Raw genomic sequence first — 17,722 nt, 5'->3', positions numbered from 1 at the left:
GACGCCGCTCCAGTTCCCTCTGGAACATGGCCACAGTTGGAACCCCTTGTTCCTATGTGCTCTTAGTCACCTAAGAGTATTCTGTTCAACCCTTTGTAACTATATATAGTTCCCATTTTCCTCCTCTTTAGTTAGTTAGTTGTACATTCTTAGAATATAGTTAGGTTATTTTATTGGTCTTTTCCCTTTGGGGATTTCTCCACCCTTCCCGTCCTGGTCCCATTAAGCCAGCACCTTGTGCCCTCGCTCCTTCTCAGTGAGTGACAAGCGCACCTGTTGCCTCTACTGCCTGGGTGAAGCCCATATAGTTTCCTGCTGCTCCATTTGCCACTCATTTCCATCATGGCCCTGAGCAGCTCATGAACGTCATCTCTGTAACTTTTTAATGGAGGAGGCAATGTGCCCACGTGCTCAACAAGACCTGGCTCCAACGGAACCACCAGAGTGATGCCCATCACGGTGGTAAGTGCCTCACTGGGTTCCTCATATGCAGCACTGCCGCACCCACTAAAACCCCACCATGTGCATAAGAAGCACAGGCACGAGGGCGGCTCCCTGACTGCGACCGCCTCAAAACAATGCATTTTCTACAAGAACCGGGATTGGTTCTTTTCTACAAGAACCGGGATTGCATGCTGCATCGAAGGTCTGGCTTCAACTTCGGGCCCGAAGAGAGTGCACACAGAACACTGCTTCAAATTCCACCATTTACCATCGGCCCCATCTATTCTGGCAGCGGCACCTTCTACCTCGATCCTGGCACCGTCAACTCCATTGGGACCCTCGGGCTTGATGCACCCAGTTCCATGCACTCCAGGCTGTTTATTGCCTCTCACACAGTCGGTGGAACTTATACTACCATTCACAGATACTCTGCTGTGCTCCAGACTCCCTTCTCTAGTCGATTAACCCCTTGTCCTCCATCATTCTACACTGGCTCCAGGACAGACGAGCCCCTCTTGCTCTTCAACCGTCCTCCTTCACCATGCCTGGCAGCATCGGTCCCACCAGTGCCGACAGCTCCTCCCTTTCCAGACTGATCTACCGACCCGGACATGGCCCTTTCCCAGGCCCGCTCTTACAGTCCTGATCCTCGGCACCCTCCAGACTACAGTCCTGCATCTGACTCCTGGTCCCGATACCCACAGGCACTGCCGATGCATGGCAACCCGTACTCCTGACCTAACTGGCCCTCATGGGACCCCTAGCATCATCGTGGTACACATTGCCCACACCGTGCATCTCTTTCCCATACAGCCACCATCCAGGATGAACCCTTGGATGTTCCTGCTCCATTGGCACCGCCGGTCCTGACCGCACCTCCAGAACCACCCATCCCTACAGGCACTTGGTCACCAGACGATGCCCTTATTCCGCGATCTCTCTCACATCCAGATGACCACACGCAATATCAGTCCCTGCTCCATTGCATGGCTACTGCCCTCATCCTTCCGGCAGAAGATGTTCAAGACCCTCAGGACCAATTCCTGGACATCATTCAACTTCCCAGTCCCTCTCATACAGCCTTCTCCATCCACACCTCCATACTGCAAGGCGGTGCCATACTGCAAGGCAGTGTGGCATATGCTTGCCTACTGCTCCCCTACACCAAAGTGGGCAGAATGTCAATACTTGGTTCCTTCTAAGGGCACAGACTTTCTGTGCTAATTGGCTGTAAAATGCTAGCAAACCAGAATGGTAATTTTTTACGTCTACTTTGTAAGATATAAATCACTTTAAAAGATGCAAGGCAATGGAGAATGATGTACGTGCTCCACATTCCACTTTAACTCTACTTTCTGTTGCAATGGAACATCTCACTTCATCCAGTATAATTATGTAGTTACTTATTTGTATTCTGACATTTCTCTTTATGAATGAGGAGTGGAAGAACATGAGATACTATGTCATAGAAACCAGCCCATCATATATTTGTTTGTTTTCTCCAGTGGTTTTCTGGACCCTAAACGATAGTTGTGCAACAGAGAGCCTTGGTGGATGGGGTATTTAAATTACTGTTAAACCAGATGTACAATATTATCATGAAAATTTACCAGCCCAGATACAAACATTACTCGCATAATAATGAAAAAGTAATGCTACTTTACTCATTAAAAAAACAAACAAACAAAATCTCTCTCTCCAGGCAAATGGGTGAGTAATTTACATTTAATGTCATTAATGTAACAATAACTATAATAGATTGCATATTGCAACTTTGTAGTATGCCAGTGTGCAGCGTATACTGTGCTAAAAGGTGTGTGTATATGTTTGAATGTATAATGTTTGTACAAAAATGCAATCACATGTACCACTTGCCTGATGTGGAGATATCCATACAATTAATTCAATTCACCATGGGCTTTTGGCCACCTCACCTTCACTCTACCTAATAATCAAACTCCACAAGGACTATTTCTAAAATTTCAAATCTCTGAGGATCTTCACAAATAAATTGTTTTTAAAAATTGCATGTTTTCTTCTGTCCTTCTTCCCCAACATGTGAAATTTCTTCTTTCTATACTAAAGAACAGAATTATCAGACACATAGATGAACATGATTTGTTGAGGCATAGTCAACATGTTTTTTGTAAAGGGAAATCATGTCTCACCAATCTTCTAGAAGTCTTTGAGGGGGTCGACAAGCATGTGGTCAAGGGTGATCCAGTGGATATAGTGTACTTAGATTTTCAGAAACCCCTTGACAAGGTCCCTCACCAAAGGCTCTTAGGCACAGTAAGCTGTCATGGGATAAGAGGGGGGAAGGTCCACTCATGGATCAGTAACTGGTTAAAAGATAGGAAGCAGAGGGTAGGAATAAATTGTTAGTTTTCAGAATGGACAGAGGTAAATAGTGATATCCCCTTAGGGGTCTGTACTGCATCCAGTACTGTTCAACATATTCATAAATGATCTGGAAAAAGGGTGGTTCTTTGAGTGCTTGCCCATGTCGATTCCATTCAATGTGTGCATGTGCCCATACTTTTGTAGATTTTTGCCTTAGCGGTATCCATAGGACCAGCTATGGCGTCCCCGTTAATGGCAACATGGAAGCTAGGTGCTCTCTCCAGATGGCATGGGATGCAGCAGACTCAGTGGCTAGGATGGTTGCGGCAGCAGTGGTCATGAGGTGCAGCTCCTGGCTTCGCACCACCGGTCTGTCCCAAGAGATGCAGACCTCTATCCAGGACCTTCCATTTGATGGGAATGGTCTCTCTTTGGAGCAGACTGATGCGAGGCTGCGTGGATTAAAGGACACTAGGGCCACCCTTCACTTGCTGGGCATGCATAAGCCACAGTCTGCACGGAACTAGTTCCGGCTGCCCCTGCCACCAAGACTTTGGCAGCCTCATCAAGAGTCTGCAAGGAGAAGGGATAGAGCAACAAGCTTTAGTTGTTGCCGCCCTTCCTCCTCCCGCTCACCCTCGCTGTCCAGCCAAGCATCCCAGGGGCTAGAAGCGCTCATTTTGAAGGTGTACTTGAGAGCAACTCCCAGTCAGTTCCCCAGATCCCATCTTGTTCTTGCCTCGACCGTCTTCATCTCTATTGTTCAGCCTGGTCGCGGGTCACCTCAAACCACTGGGTGCTGGACATAGTATCTATGGGCTATACTTTGCAATTTTCGCCCCCCTTCCATCTCCCCTCTTCTGGGACCCTTGTCACGAGCAACTACTCAAAACTGGTACTATATCACCATGATATATTACATCATGCGCGCACACCTAGAATGGAATGGACATGAGCAACACATCTTGAAGAGCAACAGTTATGAAAGGTAGGTAACTGTTTTTAAAATAATGAAGTGGCAAAATTTGCAGATGATACTAAACTACTCAAGATACTTAAGTCTAAAGCAAACTGCAAAGAGTTACAAAGGGATCTCATAAAACTGGATGTCTGGGCAACAAAATGGCAGGTGGAATTCAGTATTGACAAATGCAAAATAATGCACATTGGAAAACATAATCCCAACTACATATATATAGATAATGATGGGGTCTAAATTAGCTGTTACCACTCAAGAAAGAGATCTTGGAGTCATTGTGCATAGTTCTCTGAAAACAGCCACTCAATGTGCAGCAACAGTCAAAAAAGCTAACTAAATGTTGAGCTTATGCTCAAATAAATTTGTTAGTCTCTGAGGTGCCACAAGTACTCCTCTTTTAACTAAATGTTGGTAATCATTAGGAAAGGGATAGGTAATAAGACAGAAAATATAATATTGCTTCTATATAAATCCATGGTATGTCCATATCTTGAATACTGCGTGCAGATGTGGTCACCCCATCTCAAAAAAGGTATATTGGAATTGGAACAGGTACAGAAAAGGGCAAGAAAAACATTAGGGGTATAGGACAGCTTCTGTGTGAGGAGAGAGTAATAAAATTGGGATTTTTCAGCTTGGAAAAGAGATGACTAAGGGGGGGATATGATACAGGTCAATAAAATCATGACTGGTGTGGAGAAAGTAAACAAGAAAGTGTTATTTTCTCCTTCTCATAACAGTAGAACTAGGAGTCACCAAATGAAATTAATAGGCAGCAGGTTTAAAACAAACAAAAGGAAGCATTTCTTCACACAATGCACAGTCAATCTGTGGAACTCTTTGCCAGAGGATGTTGTGAAGGCCAAAACTATACCAGGTTCAAAAAATAATTAGGTAAGTTCCTGGAGGATGGGTCCATCAATGGCTATTAGCTAGGATGGGCAGGGATGCAAAAGCATGCTCTATAGTGTCCCTAGCCTGTTTGCCAGGAACTGGGAATGGGTGTCAGGGCATGGATCACTTGATGATCACCTGTTCTGTTCATTCCCTCTGAAGCACCTGGCATTGACCACTGTTGGAAGAGAGAATACTGGGCTTGATGGACCATTGGTCTGACGCAATATGGCTGTTCTTACGTTCTTTCTCTCCTGTCCAAAATTTCATTGCTCTGGGAGGTGAAGGATTCTGTGTTGCACCAGTGGCAAGTTTAAGGAGAAATTCCCAGATTTCCTTTGGGACCTATACAGCATACACTTCTAGCTAGGGAAGGTCACATGATATCAGACCTTAAAATTGTGAAGTTGTCATACATATGTAAAATAAATTCAAGTAATGTTGTAATGGTCTGTAAGTTGTTTGTTACCATTGTCTTTTCCCTCAGTGTTGTGACCAGTTGGACTCAGGCTGGATTTGTCAAAGGATCTTAAAAGATTTAGGTGCCCAGGTCTCTTTGAATTCCATTGGGATTTGATTTTACAGGCAGAAATGAAATATTGTAACAATGCATCTCATTGTAAGGCTCTGAAATATTTTTAAATAGTTTCTCTATAAACCATGCAGCAAATATGAAACACATGGTAGAGTAGTTGTGAAGATTTTATTGGCACTTCTTGGGATGACCTGCATAATTCATTAGTGGCTTCGCCACCATCTTCATGCCACTAAAACCTTGATAAAACACCACACAGTCATTTGTCCTCTCTCAATTAATATATTTAAAATGATAATGACATTTGTAGGATTGGAATACAAGGCTGATGCATCAAGCTTTAAATAAATATGTTGTACCACTTTGTGCATTGTCATTTACTTCTGTTTCATGGCGCAATGTTGTAATAGTAAACCATTCCATAACAATTATCAACAAGCTGTGTGTTTGTAAAATACTTATGGAGACATATTTTTTTAAAATACACAATATTACAGTTAATCTATTTCCTGCCATCCTTCTGATGTTAGTTGTAGATACCTTCTAAATGTGCTAGTATATTGCAATGGGCTTTGCAGTTAATGGGAGGAAAATGGATCTACGAAATTTAAAAAACCTCATCGAGAGAGAAGTTCAGTGACAGATTAGGAGTGACTTATGTCTCAGTTCTGGCAGGTGCTGAGCACTTGTGAAAAGTGTTGAGTACACACGGTTCACAATGAGGTCCGTGCTCAGCACTTTGCAGGATTGAGTCCTTTTTATATTACTTGTATTCCTTGTGTCAAGGATGTGAAAAAATATATTATAATATAATAAATATAATATAAAAATGAAATGATGTTGACAATGACTTTTTAGCACACTCCATGTGTAAGAGATAAAAGGTGATGCAAAGAAAATAAGTACCTTTGCCAACTCAAACACATCAAGTTGATTATATTTCCTTGGGTTTTAATGGGTCTTCATTGTTGCCTGTATGGATGTTTTGAGTGTCACAAAGGGGTGGTCTGAGCTGGCAGGGGGAGAATGGAGCCCAAGAAGCCGTAGTGATTTCTTTTAAGAAAATGTATCCTTTTAATCTGCAAAGACAAAGTTTTCAGTGACAGCTTCCCTTCACAGTACTATTTCTCATCTGCAAACAGCCAGCAGTTTTAGGGGGATATTGTTAAATACCTTTTTGTATAGCTGCACAACTTTGAAAGCCTGAAAATGTTTGTCTTGATTTCTGCTCATTGCTGCTTCTGCAGAGCCAGCAACATGAGAGCACTCTTGTGCAGCTTTACTTTGTTGAGTTCCATGGAATTGTTTAAAATAAAATAAAAAAATGAATTGACTTCTAAACTCCAGAGGACGTTCTTTACTAAACTATAGCACAGTAGGTGATGAAATGTAGGGCTTAAACTATTTGCATTCTCTCACTGACAGTGGATTCTCACTTATATCCACACTTTGCTAAACCACAGATTCTTATAATCTGCACAAAAATCTGGCAGCTTCTTCCCACGTTAGCAAACTTTTAATAGAAGAGACAGCACTCCTATCACTATGAGTTTATGACCTGAAGAAGAGCTCGGTGTAGCTCAAAATCTTCTCTTTCTCACCAACAGAAGTTGGTTCAATAAAAGACCAACCCGGCCATCTTGTCTTTCCAATATTCAGTCATTTATAATGAATCTTCCCAGCTATTATTCATAATTAGCAAGGTTCTTCAGTACATTTAAATTTAAATTTTCTTAACAAGCATGGTCCAGTGGATATGGCACTGGCCCGGGAGTCAAAAGACTGGTTATTTGTCCAGCTCTTCCACAGACCAGCTGGGTGGCCTTAGGCAAGTCACTTTCATCATAGATCTTCAGGATATGATATATGTCCCAGCATGTGACTTGTCCATTGGGAGTGACTCTGTTAGTGTGCTGGACCCCAAGGACTCACATAGTTCCATAGGTTTCAGAGTAGCAGCCGTGTTAGTCTGTATCCGCAAAAAGAACAGGTGCCACAAGTACTCCTATAGTTCCATAGGGGCAGGCCTGTGTCCTCTTGAGATTCCAAGACTGGGCCTTCAGGTCTCAGCAATCTCTGTCTCTCTCCATAACTCTCTGCAGTGAATTCAGCTGAAACTGTTCTCCTTTAGGGTGCAATGCTTTCAATGAATATTTGCAGCAAGAGCAGGCAGCCTTTTCAAAGCAAAGTAACAGTTTATTAGTGACCTGGCTACAAAACCTGCAAGTCCTTAGGTTAGCACAGAGAAGCATTACATTTCTGGCTCTGGCTCTCTCCCTTGTCCTTAGTCCCAGGTGAGAGCCTGTTTCTCCCCAAAGGGCAGTCTTTACTCCAGCCACCTGATGCCTTTCTCCTTTGTTTTCCAGCTGAGTTCATGTATTCCTCCTGCCGAGGTTTCCTGCTGTTAGGTGTCAGTTCTTATTGTCTTTCTAGATTCTTTGTTGGTATGGATCAGTTTCAACCAGTTTTTTTAATGATCCTTCATTCCACCACAGACAGTGAGGTGATACACAGACCTCATGTCTCCTGTGCTGCTCCAGGAGCAGTTTTGGCCCTTTCACACTCACTGGGTAGCGATGCAAAGGGAAACGACACATATAGGAGTCATAAAAATATTATAGGAAATTCCCACTTTGTCACAAATTTTTCTTTCTGTACTTCAGTTTCCTCATCTGTAAAGTAGATATTTGCCCTCCTTTTAATGTGTTTTTAGATCTACAGATGAAAAGTACTGTATTAAGTTCAGTAGTTGTATAAAGCTGTTGTTCAGAATTTTAGGCTGGTTACAGCTGATGCGCACGTAATGTTTTTCAACCAAGTTATGACGGGTATTTAAGATGAAATTGCTCTCAGCATTTTCATGCATTATATAAAAGAATGAGACGAAGTTGGGATATTTTATTTATCAAGAGCTTACTTTTGTGTTCATATTATGAATTCCACTTTAATTAGCCTAGTATATATTGCTATAGCCATCTTTCTTATCTTCCATAGAGAGAGCGGCTGTCTCAGTATTTGTAGCAGTATATTTTGTCACATACCATGTTCCAACTGCCATATTTGCTATAATAATTTCTGCTGATTCCAGTTATATCTCCAAAAATCCATAGTCAAACTAACCTCTGTTAACAAGCCACTGACTCACCAAGGTATCTTTTTGGGCACTGGGAACTTTATGAACCCAATTTCCTTTTTGCCCTCAGGAACAAATGTCAACAACTTAGGATGTAATTACAGTTCCATACTTAATGTGTATTGGTGCATTGTCTTTAGGCACTCTCCCTTCAGTCATCTGTGTGTAAAGCCTCTTAATTCCATTTTATTGTTTTATGTTGAAGTATGTACATGCCATGTTGTTCTACAGATGTTACAGAGAAAAGTTAGCAGTTGAGGCCCTGATCCTGCAAACACTTTTGTACATGCTTAATTTTAAGCATTTCAGCAGTCCTATTAGTTTCATTGGGTTTCTTTGCATGCTTCTAGTTAAGCATATGTGTGTTTCCCAAGCCTGGTAGAGCTGATTCTACAGATCACAGAGATTTTGGATAAATATATTTTGTCTGTCTTGAGTATTAATATTCCTTGTGGTCTTTCACTTTTGAGGGGAAAAATTGAATGTTATACATTCAACCAGCTGGTGATGATAAAAAGAATTATTAATTGGGTTTTGAAATTAATTAAAAACATAATTAAACATAAGCATGTTGCCAGCAAGGTGTTGCACATATAGAGTGCCATCCTTTTGGATGAGATATTAAAACATGATTCCTTCTGCTTTGTTTCTGGTCACTGTTGAGGTAGAAATTTAAAAACATTAGGATAGTCATTGGGAAAAATCTATCAAGCATAACCCAGTATCCTGGTCAATAGTAGTGCTCTTTCAAACAATTATAACAAATCTGACATCAGGAATCATAACACTCAAAAACCAGTAGGAGAACACTTTAAGCTGTCTGATCATTCAATGACAGACCTGCGGGTGGCAATTTTGCAACAGAAAAGCTTCAAAAACAAACTCCAGTGAGAAACTGCTGAGCTGGAAGTGATATGCAAACTAGATACAATCAATTTAGGCTTAAATAGGGACTGGGAATGGCTGAGCCATTACAAACATTGAATCTATCTCCCCTTGTAAGTATTCTCACACTTCTTATCAAACTGTCTGTACTGGGCTATCTTGATTATCACTTCAAAAGTTTTTTTCTCTTACTTAATTGGCCTCTCTGAGTTGGTAAGACAACTCCCACCTTTTCATGCTCTCTGTATGTGTATATATATCTCCTCAATATATGTTCCATTCTATGCATCCGAAGAAGGGGGCTGTAGCCCACGAGAGCTTATGCTCAAATAAATTTGTTAGTCTCTAAGGTGCCACAAGTGCTCCTGTTCTTTTAATGTATGAAGTATTGCTGTGTATTTTCCTACATTATTATTGTATTGCCAGTTGTTAACTCCTTGCTCTGTAAAGTACTTCTTAGAGCAGGGGTGGGCAAACTTTTTGGCCCAAGTGCCACATCTGGGTATGGAAGTTGTATGGCGGGGCCATGAATGCTCACAAAATTGGGGTTGGGGTGCAGGAGGGGGTGAGGTCTTGCTGGGGGTAAGAGCTCTGGGATGGGGCCAGAAAAGAGTTCAGGATGCGGGAGGGGGCTCTGGGCTGGGGCAGCGGGTTGGAGTGTGGACTCTGGCTTGAGGTGCGGGCTCTGGGGTGGGGCTGGGGATGAGGGATTTGGGGTGCAGGAGGGTGCTCCGGGCTGGGACTGAAGGGTTTTGTAGGGTGGGAGGGGGATCAGGGCTGGGGCAGGAGGTTGGGGTATGGAAGGGGTCAGGGGTACAGGTTCCAGGCGGCACTTTAGAAGCAGCAACATGTTCCCCCACTGGCTCCTACGCCAGGAACTGCGACCAATGGGAGCTGTGGAGGCAGCACCTGCGGACAGGGCAGCGCATGGAGCCCCCTGGCTGCCCCTAAACATAGGAGCTGGAAGGGGGACATGCTGTTGCTTCCGGGAATCACAGCACGCACGGACTGGCCTCCGACCCCACTCCTGGGCTGGAAGTGGGAGCGGGGCAAGCCCAAGACCCAGCTCCCCAGCGGGAATTCGAGGGCTGGATTAAATCAGCTGGCACACCGGATGTGGCCCATGAGCCGTAGTTTGCCCACCCCTGTCTTAGAGTATGTACAAATAGCTTGTAAAACAAAATCTGTCTTGTTCTAACATTGCTCTGGCCACTTAGCTGTCACTGCTTTTGGTAAAAACTGATCATTTGGATCTTAGCCAAACCATCTATAGAACTATTTTTATTTTTCTATGTGGTTGAAAACAAAGCCCAAGTGAGAGTGAAGGTAGTTCCCAGGACCAGACCATTCTAACCATGATTTGGTGTTGGTAAGTAATGGGCGTAAACTTGTATTGCAGCCCAAACAGCTGTAGCTGCACCAAAGATGTGGAAGAAACCAAAAGATCGGACCCAAGCCACTGAGGAGGTGTTAGAGGCGGAAACAGAGGTAAGGGGTAGTGTAATCTTCCTATATCTTACTTTCAAGACAATGTGTAACCCTCTTGTAAGGCTAGCTTGGGTCACACACTACCACTCATTTAGCTTAGAAGGTGTAAATGGACTTGATTGTGGGGACACACTGTCAGATACACTCCATTATACTTTAAACAGATATCTAGTCTGCAGCTCTTTTGGATACCTAAATATGCATTCATTTTGTCTAATTTATATCCTCCCCACTCTCCGGGTCACACATCGTAACTAATGTAGTTCAAATGAAGGATTGCACAGGTCTTGCTTTGGAACCCATTAGAGCTCCTCAATAATTAGCCTCAGCTGTTGGTATTGAGTGGCATAGCATGCCTTTCCCCTTCACAATGCTGTATTTGTGATGTCATGAACAAAGAACTATGTCTTTGTGGCAGAATCAAGCTGGAGAAGCCAAGATGTGAAAGCATGGAAGTATTCATGCAAACCTGCATATCAACAATAGCTACATGAATAGAGAAAATGTTCAGCAAATCTGAGATTCCCTCTACCTGTTCTCTCAAGCTTGCACTGGTGTGAGGTCCTTCTTTCTGGTAGTCTGATACGGGCCACCATCTCTATTAAGGATAGATGATAACCTTTGGATGAACTTGCACAGCTCCTGTTGACTTCAATGGGATTATTGCAGTACATCTTCAAGGGCAGAATTTGACTTTTAAAGGGCAGTGGTGGTCTCTCAGGGTTAGAACACTAGGAGTCTTAATGGGGTTACTTCTGTAATGTGTAGCAGAGTAAAGGGAGTTGCAACTATTGCCCCTAGAAGGCCTCATTTTGGAGTCCTCTTCCCATGTAGGCCATGTTTAAATGTGCAGAAACTGTTGAAAGTCTGAGAGAGTTCTACTTTTTGTACAGAGACAAACAAAAAATTAATACGAGTGCATTCATTTCATTAGGTTTGTCTTGGTGGGTTTTCTCTCCTCACGTTGCTGGTTAAACTAGTTTCTGCAGTTCATCATCTGCTTTTCTATGTGCTATCAGCTCTGTGCTGTCAGTCCTTTAGCAGTAACTACGTTTTTACATGTTGTGGTGCTAAGCTGAGGATAAGAGTGGAGGGAAGTTCATACATAGATATTGATGGTAGAAAAACCTTCTCAGTTTTCACTACTTTTTCAGCCAGTGATATCTTATTTTCTTCCCCAGTTGTCCTAACTGTGTTTTTGCTACCCCAAAGGTCCATATCTTGGTTACTACCCTTCCTATCAATCAAACTTTCCAGCTTGTAGAATGACAAGAGCTGCTACTGCAGCATTCCCAGTACCAGCTTTTCCAGGGAATGAGAGACATGGGGCAGGGGTCTGTTCTAATGTCAGTATAGTTGCATTGTATTTATCCTCTTCCCACACATAAGTGTTGCATTCATAACTGTATTTATCAACAGTAATCCACATATCTTATTCATAGTTTAAAAATGTATTTTGAAAATTTATTTCAGTTCTTCTAAATATGCACTGACCCACTATAGTTATTATTTGTCAAATGCTATGGTAAATAATTTTAAACATGCTGAGTGGTGGAATTGTTCACGGTCTGGTACACTATGAAGAATGCAAAGGTAACTTGAAAGTTAAACTAAAACTGTTGCTCATAAGGCATGTTTGTAAATGGTTTGATTTTACCTGTTCTGCACACACAACCCTGGTGTCCAGCATGAGTGACAGCACTGGCATGACTTTGGAGAAAGCTACTGGGAACCCAATGACATTATGTTTACATTCTTGTGGGGTTACTGTCAACATGTGCTTTAAATTATCTGGGGAAATCTAGAATTAGAAGAGTCATGAAAAAGGGGGAGTTAGCAATAGAGCCTATAATCAGATTGATTAAAACAGTCCTTTATCAGCACAACTAGAAAAACTGGCTGCCTTTAGCCAAACTGGGTAAATGGAAGCATTATTCATTGTCTCTTCTGAGAGCACCCTGCATATGGACAAGCTGTACGTTCCACAATTTTCTCTCATCGCTCAAATCATTTTATTGCAGCTCTGTCATCCTTCCACTGTAGAAGTGTGTTGCACCAAGTTGCTTGTATCTGCAGAATTAAGCATGAGTCTCTGCTCCTAGTACATCCACCTGTCAATGAGGATGTACTAGGAGCCTCATCCTTGGTGTCAGCAGGTGCCTGTTTTTACTCTGCAGTAATGACATACAGTCTAATTATGTGTATATCCAGTTCTTAGTGGACAGGTGCCCATATCACACTTTCACATTAAATATCCGACCATCACAGTTTGCCCTCTGGTTGGCATATTCAACAGAAAGGCTAATTATTAAATGCATTGTGGAAATTGAAGTCATCATCATGCCCTTTTCCAAGCCAGGGTGTGAAGTATACTGGCAGGGGGCAATGCCAGGAAAACTTGCAGTTGTTGTGTGTTTTTTTTATCACTCAGTTGAGGACTCAGTCTCCAAGGCCATTTGGCATTTTCACTAATGCCAAATTTACTTAAAGAAAAATGTTGTAAATTTACATATTCTTTACTTAGGACAGTGCAGAAAGCATTTTTTAATGCTACGTTTTAGATAGCGAAGTGATCAAATTCCTCTTTTAAGCATCATAAATTAATTACACCATTTGTTTAATGGATGAATGTGGTATGAATTTGGACTTCTCCCAGGAAAATTGTGTTCCTAGTACTTCACTGTATGTAATCAGAATAAGGCTGCCCCTTGGAGCATTCTAAAATTAACATACAAAATATGGGATTTCCTGAAAAATAAAAGCCAGATGAAATTGCATTTGTGTGTTATATTAGCATTATTTATTGGATACTGCTCCAATTTGTAGCAGGTATTTTTCATTTAAAGAAATGACCCCTATGAACAGGGTTCTGCACTGCTTTTAGTGGAGCTGCTGTTCTCCATCAGATGAGGGAGTGAGAGATTGCATGGGTTTGGATTGCTATCTGTTACTCCTGATCATCATATTACAGGGCTTAACTGTTCCTTCCATTCTAACTCAACAGTACATGTAGACTTTATAGGTAATATTAAGCCCTTCCAGTTACACTGTTAATTGATAATGGGTTACCTCAAAAAGAGATATTGTGTTTTGAGTACATGATCTTATTTACTCTTTCATTATAGTGGTACATGTCACAGTTTAAGATACATATACATTATATCATTGAGCAAATGTGCTGTAGTGAATAGTATGTAGCCGCTTCACATACGGAGTGTCTTGGAAAGGGTGTTGATTTTAATCAGAATCTCTCTCTTGCTTCTGCTTCAGCGTATAGCAGAAGAGGAACTTTCAGGTGACAAAGTACCTGAATCTGAACAGGATAAAATGAGCCCTGGGTTCCACCTGGAAAGAGATACTTCTGAACTTAAAAAAGCAAAAGTTGTGGAAGAAAATGGAGAGCAGGAAGCAGAGCCTATACGTAATGGTGCTGAGTGTGTTTCAGAGAGGGGAGGACCTGATGCTAATTCAGACTCCGCAGAGAGCTCTGGTGAAGGGCTAGTATACCAGTATAAACCAGGTAAATCCGGCCTTCCAGCCTGCCTGAATGCATGCATGCTTTGCTTTTCTGTCTTCCCCCCTTCCTTCAGGATGAGTAAGGAATTCAACATAGGCCCTAAGAAAAGAAGGATGCTTATGGACTAAACGCAGTATACTCACACTGGGGAGATGTTGTGTTTTACAATATTTAGCAGTGTTGGGATTTTGCTAATCTACAAGCCTAGAGAGCCCTTCTAGGAGGACATAAGATTGAAAGTGTAACTTTTCCTTTCTGGTGGTGATAGAGAAGAGAGGGCTGGAGAGGAAGAGGGTGAGAGGAGAAGAAAATTCGTGGCTGCTTTAATTTATATGTCCGTGTGTAGATGACTTCAGCACAAGTGCAAGTGGCTGTGTGAGGTAGCTGCCACACGCCTGGCTTTTGAAAGTCCTCTTAGTTTTAGAAACTTTAATTAGAAGAGACATGAGAATATTTGACACACAAAACAGAACCATCAGATCTTTTCATTAGTATAGTAGCTCTGCTGTAATATAAAACAACAGATCTTAATTTAAAGTGGGTTTAAAAGATTACACTATCAGATTACACTACTGAATACCAAACCGTATAGTTTAAAAAAAAATACCCATTTATACAATTTCATAGATTTTAATGCCAGAGGGGTTGCATATGATCTAATCTAACCTACTGGCCTCTGATTTACATCTAGACATTCAAAACCTTCCATTTCTAAACTGGTCCGAATTGGAGAAGATGATCCTTTACAAGTCTAAATAAAAAAAAATAAATAATGCATGTTAATATTCTGTCCAATCCTAGTTATCTAGCCCTAATCAAGCTATGGAATGTTATTCTGTTGTCAAATGATTAGAGCAGGGGTTGGCAACCTTTCAGAAGTGGTGTGCCAAGTCTTCATTTATTCACTCAGATTTAAGGTTTTGCGTGCCAGTAATACATTAACGTTTTTAGAAGGTCTCTTTCTATAAGTCTATAATATATAACTAAACTATTGTTGTATGTAAAGTAAATAAGGTTTTTAAAATGTTTAAGAAGCTTCATTTAAAATTAAATTAAAATGCACAGCCCCCCGGACTGGTTGCCAGGACCTGGCCAGTGTGAGTGCCACTGCAAATCAACTCGCGTGCCATAGGTTGCCTACCCCTGGATTAGAGTGTGGGTTCCAAGAAGACAATTATTTTCCTGTTACTTAGTGTTATAGATGCTGTACCTGTTCTATTAATGATAGTATTTATTTTGTATAGCCTGAACTGCAGTATAGTCTCACCTGTTTAGCAAAGACTCTTAAGCCATGTTCTTTACTCGTGGTTAGTACCAACTTTCAAGTATTTAATTTTTCAGATGCGGTTTCCTCTGAATAAATGAAACAATTTCCTTAATAGCTTAATAAATATAAAGTATTAAGTAAAATAGGTAAGGAACACAGACACAAATCTGGGGAGTGAGATATAGGAGAGGAGGAACTATTGTAGTCCAATTACACTGCTGCGGCTTCTGCAGCATTCCATTCTGTTGAAGATCAGAGTAGCTTTTCTTATATTAACTTGCAGAAATGAGCAAATCTATTGATAGCATGATAATTCATAGCATGGCTACCAAAAAAATAAAAAGCCTCTGGTAGTCTACTATCTATTTATGGTAGACCACCTATTTATCAGGTAAACCGATTTTAAAGTAAACCTGCAATTTGTAAGATGTCTTTTAATAGAAACGTCATGCAGAGTCAATAGTCCTACAAATTTCAGACCTTTCGGGTGGTTCATAGCCTAATTTTGGCTGTGCTTTAACTTGTTCCTAAAAGGAATGAAACAAGTGCATCCCTTTTGAAAGCAAAGAGCACTTTATTTTTATTCTGCAAGGTGATCTTGACTAGTTTGCACAATAATCATCAGTTGTTAGATCTTTTCAAAACTATCCAGATTTTGCCTTTTAGTAGATTTTAGGAAGAATTCTCCATTTGGCCTTGGTTTGCTCTGCATGTAAGAAGGCTGTCTCTGACATTTACTATCTGCTTACTTTTCACACTATAATTTCTTTTTAGGAAACTTCCAAGAGAAAAAGTTGAGTGTATGTAATTGTTATTTTTGCTATTTTCAATATTTATCCACATACAAATGGGAAGCAGTGTGGTCCAGTGCATTTGGATTTCTCGCCTGCTGAACTGGCAAAGGCCCTGTTTTCCCCATATGTAAAATGTGCATAGTGATAAAAATACTTCGAGATCTGTGGGTGAAAATCACTGTAAAAGGTCTAGGTATTATAATCCTTTGTATATGGTATATTGTCTTTCTCAATGAAAAGCTTGTTGTTTGGAACAAGTTTCTCTTTGTGGTCATAGGGTTGCGGGTGATGTCATAATGTAGAGAATCTAAACTCAAGGTTTAAAGGAATTAAATGAGGAAAGAGTAGAAAGATGTATGAAGAAAAGTTTAATAGAATAGGCTGAGGTAGGAAACAGCAATGCAGTTCAGTCTCAATAAAACACACAAAGAATCTCATACGTTTTTCTTCAGATAAAAATGTGTTTTCCCATTTATTAGCCTGATTAATCAACCTGGCTGTTGAGCTAGTAGATGTTTTCTTCAAGTGCTTGCTCATGTTAATTCCAAGTAGGTGTGCGCGTGCTGCGTCCACAGTCACCGGAAGGTTTTTCTCCTAGCAGTATCTGTCGGGTTGGTTCAGGCGCCCTGCCAACCCGCCACCCGTTCAGTTCCTTCTTACTGCCAGTGACAGTCATTGGAGCGTTCCCGTCTCTCGTTTGTGCCTTGAGCGATCTCCTAGTGGACTCTTAGTTTAATCTGTAAGTAGTTAAGATAGTTGTTAGCAGTTCTGCTCCTTCCTGAATCTCAGTCCGGGCTCATATGCAGACACATTCCTCTTTCCTTGGAAGGACCACCTGTTCTACACATTTCTGCCTATTCCACTTGTCCACAAGGTTCTGCTCAAGGTCAGAAAGGAAGGAGCCTTGGTGATATTGATAGCGTCAAACCTGGCCCTGTCAGCACTGGTATACCACTGCCCTGGAGCTGTCAGTGGACACCTCGATCATCCTGCCCCTAGTTCTGGACCTGATCACCCAGGACCACAGCCGTCTCCGGCATCCCAACCTCAAATCTCTCCACCTCACGGCATAGAGGCTTCATGGTTAAATCCACTAGAGCTCTGACATGTTTGGGGCCCGTTAAGGAAGTCCTCCTTGGCAGTAGGAAACCATGCACTAGGGCCACCTACTTGGCCAAGTGGAAGAGATTCTCGATTTGGTCGTTATGGAATCATATTTCTACGATGCAGTCATCAGTACCCTTAATCTTGGACTATCTGCTGCACTTAAAGTAGCAAGGACTGTTGATGTCATCAATAAAGGTTCACCTGGCTGCCATTTCGGTGTTTCACCCAGGGGTTGCTAGCCAATCAGTGTTCGCTAACCCAATAGTTGGCCGTTTTCCTAAAGGACATGACAGGTTATACCTGTGAGTACAACAACTGTGATCCCTACATGGGACC

The 17,722-nt window shown here is 41.7% G+C and overlaps 1 protein-coding gene across 13 annotated transcripts in view; it reads left to right on the top strand.

The window, feature by feature from the left end:
- Positions 1 to 17,722, top strand: part of EIF4G3 (eukaryotic translation initiation factor 4 gamma 3) — a 466,091-nt gene that overhangs the window by 339,609 nt on the left and 108,760 nt on the right. For all 13 annotated transcript variants that reach the window (XM_039509520.1, XM_039509526.1, XM_039509519.1 and 10 more), the window contains 2 exons: positions 10,613 to 10,701; positions 13,972 to 14,221. In XM_039509520.1, coding sequence (XP_039365454.1) covers positions 10,613 to 10,701; positions 13,972 to 14,221 — 339 coding nt within the window. The remainder of the gene's footprint in view (positions 1 to 10,612; positions 10,702 to 13,971; positions 14,222 to 17,722) is intronic.

This window comes from Mauremys reevesii, linkage group 21, assembly GCF_016161935.1.
Source record: "Mauremys reevesii isolate NIE-2019 linkage group 21, ASM1616193v1, whole genome shotgun sequence".
NCBI lineage: Eukaryota > Metazoa > Chordata > Testudines > Geoemydidae > Mauremys > Mauremys reevesii.
The sequence above is the reverse complement of the archived record's forward strand: the minus strand, read 5'-3'. Positions and strand labels throughout refer to the sequence as shown.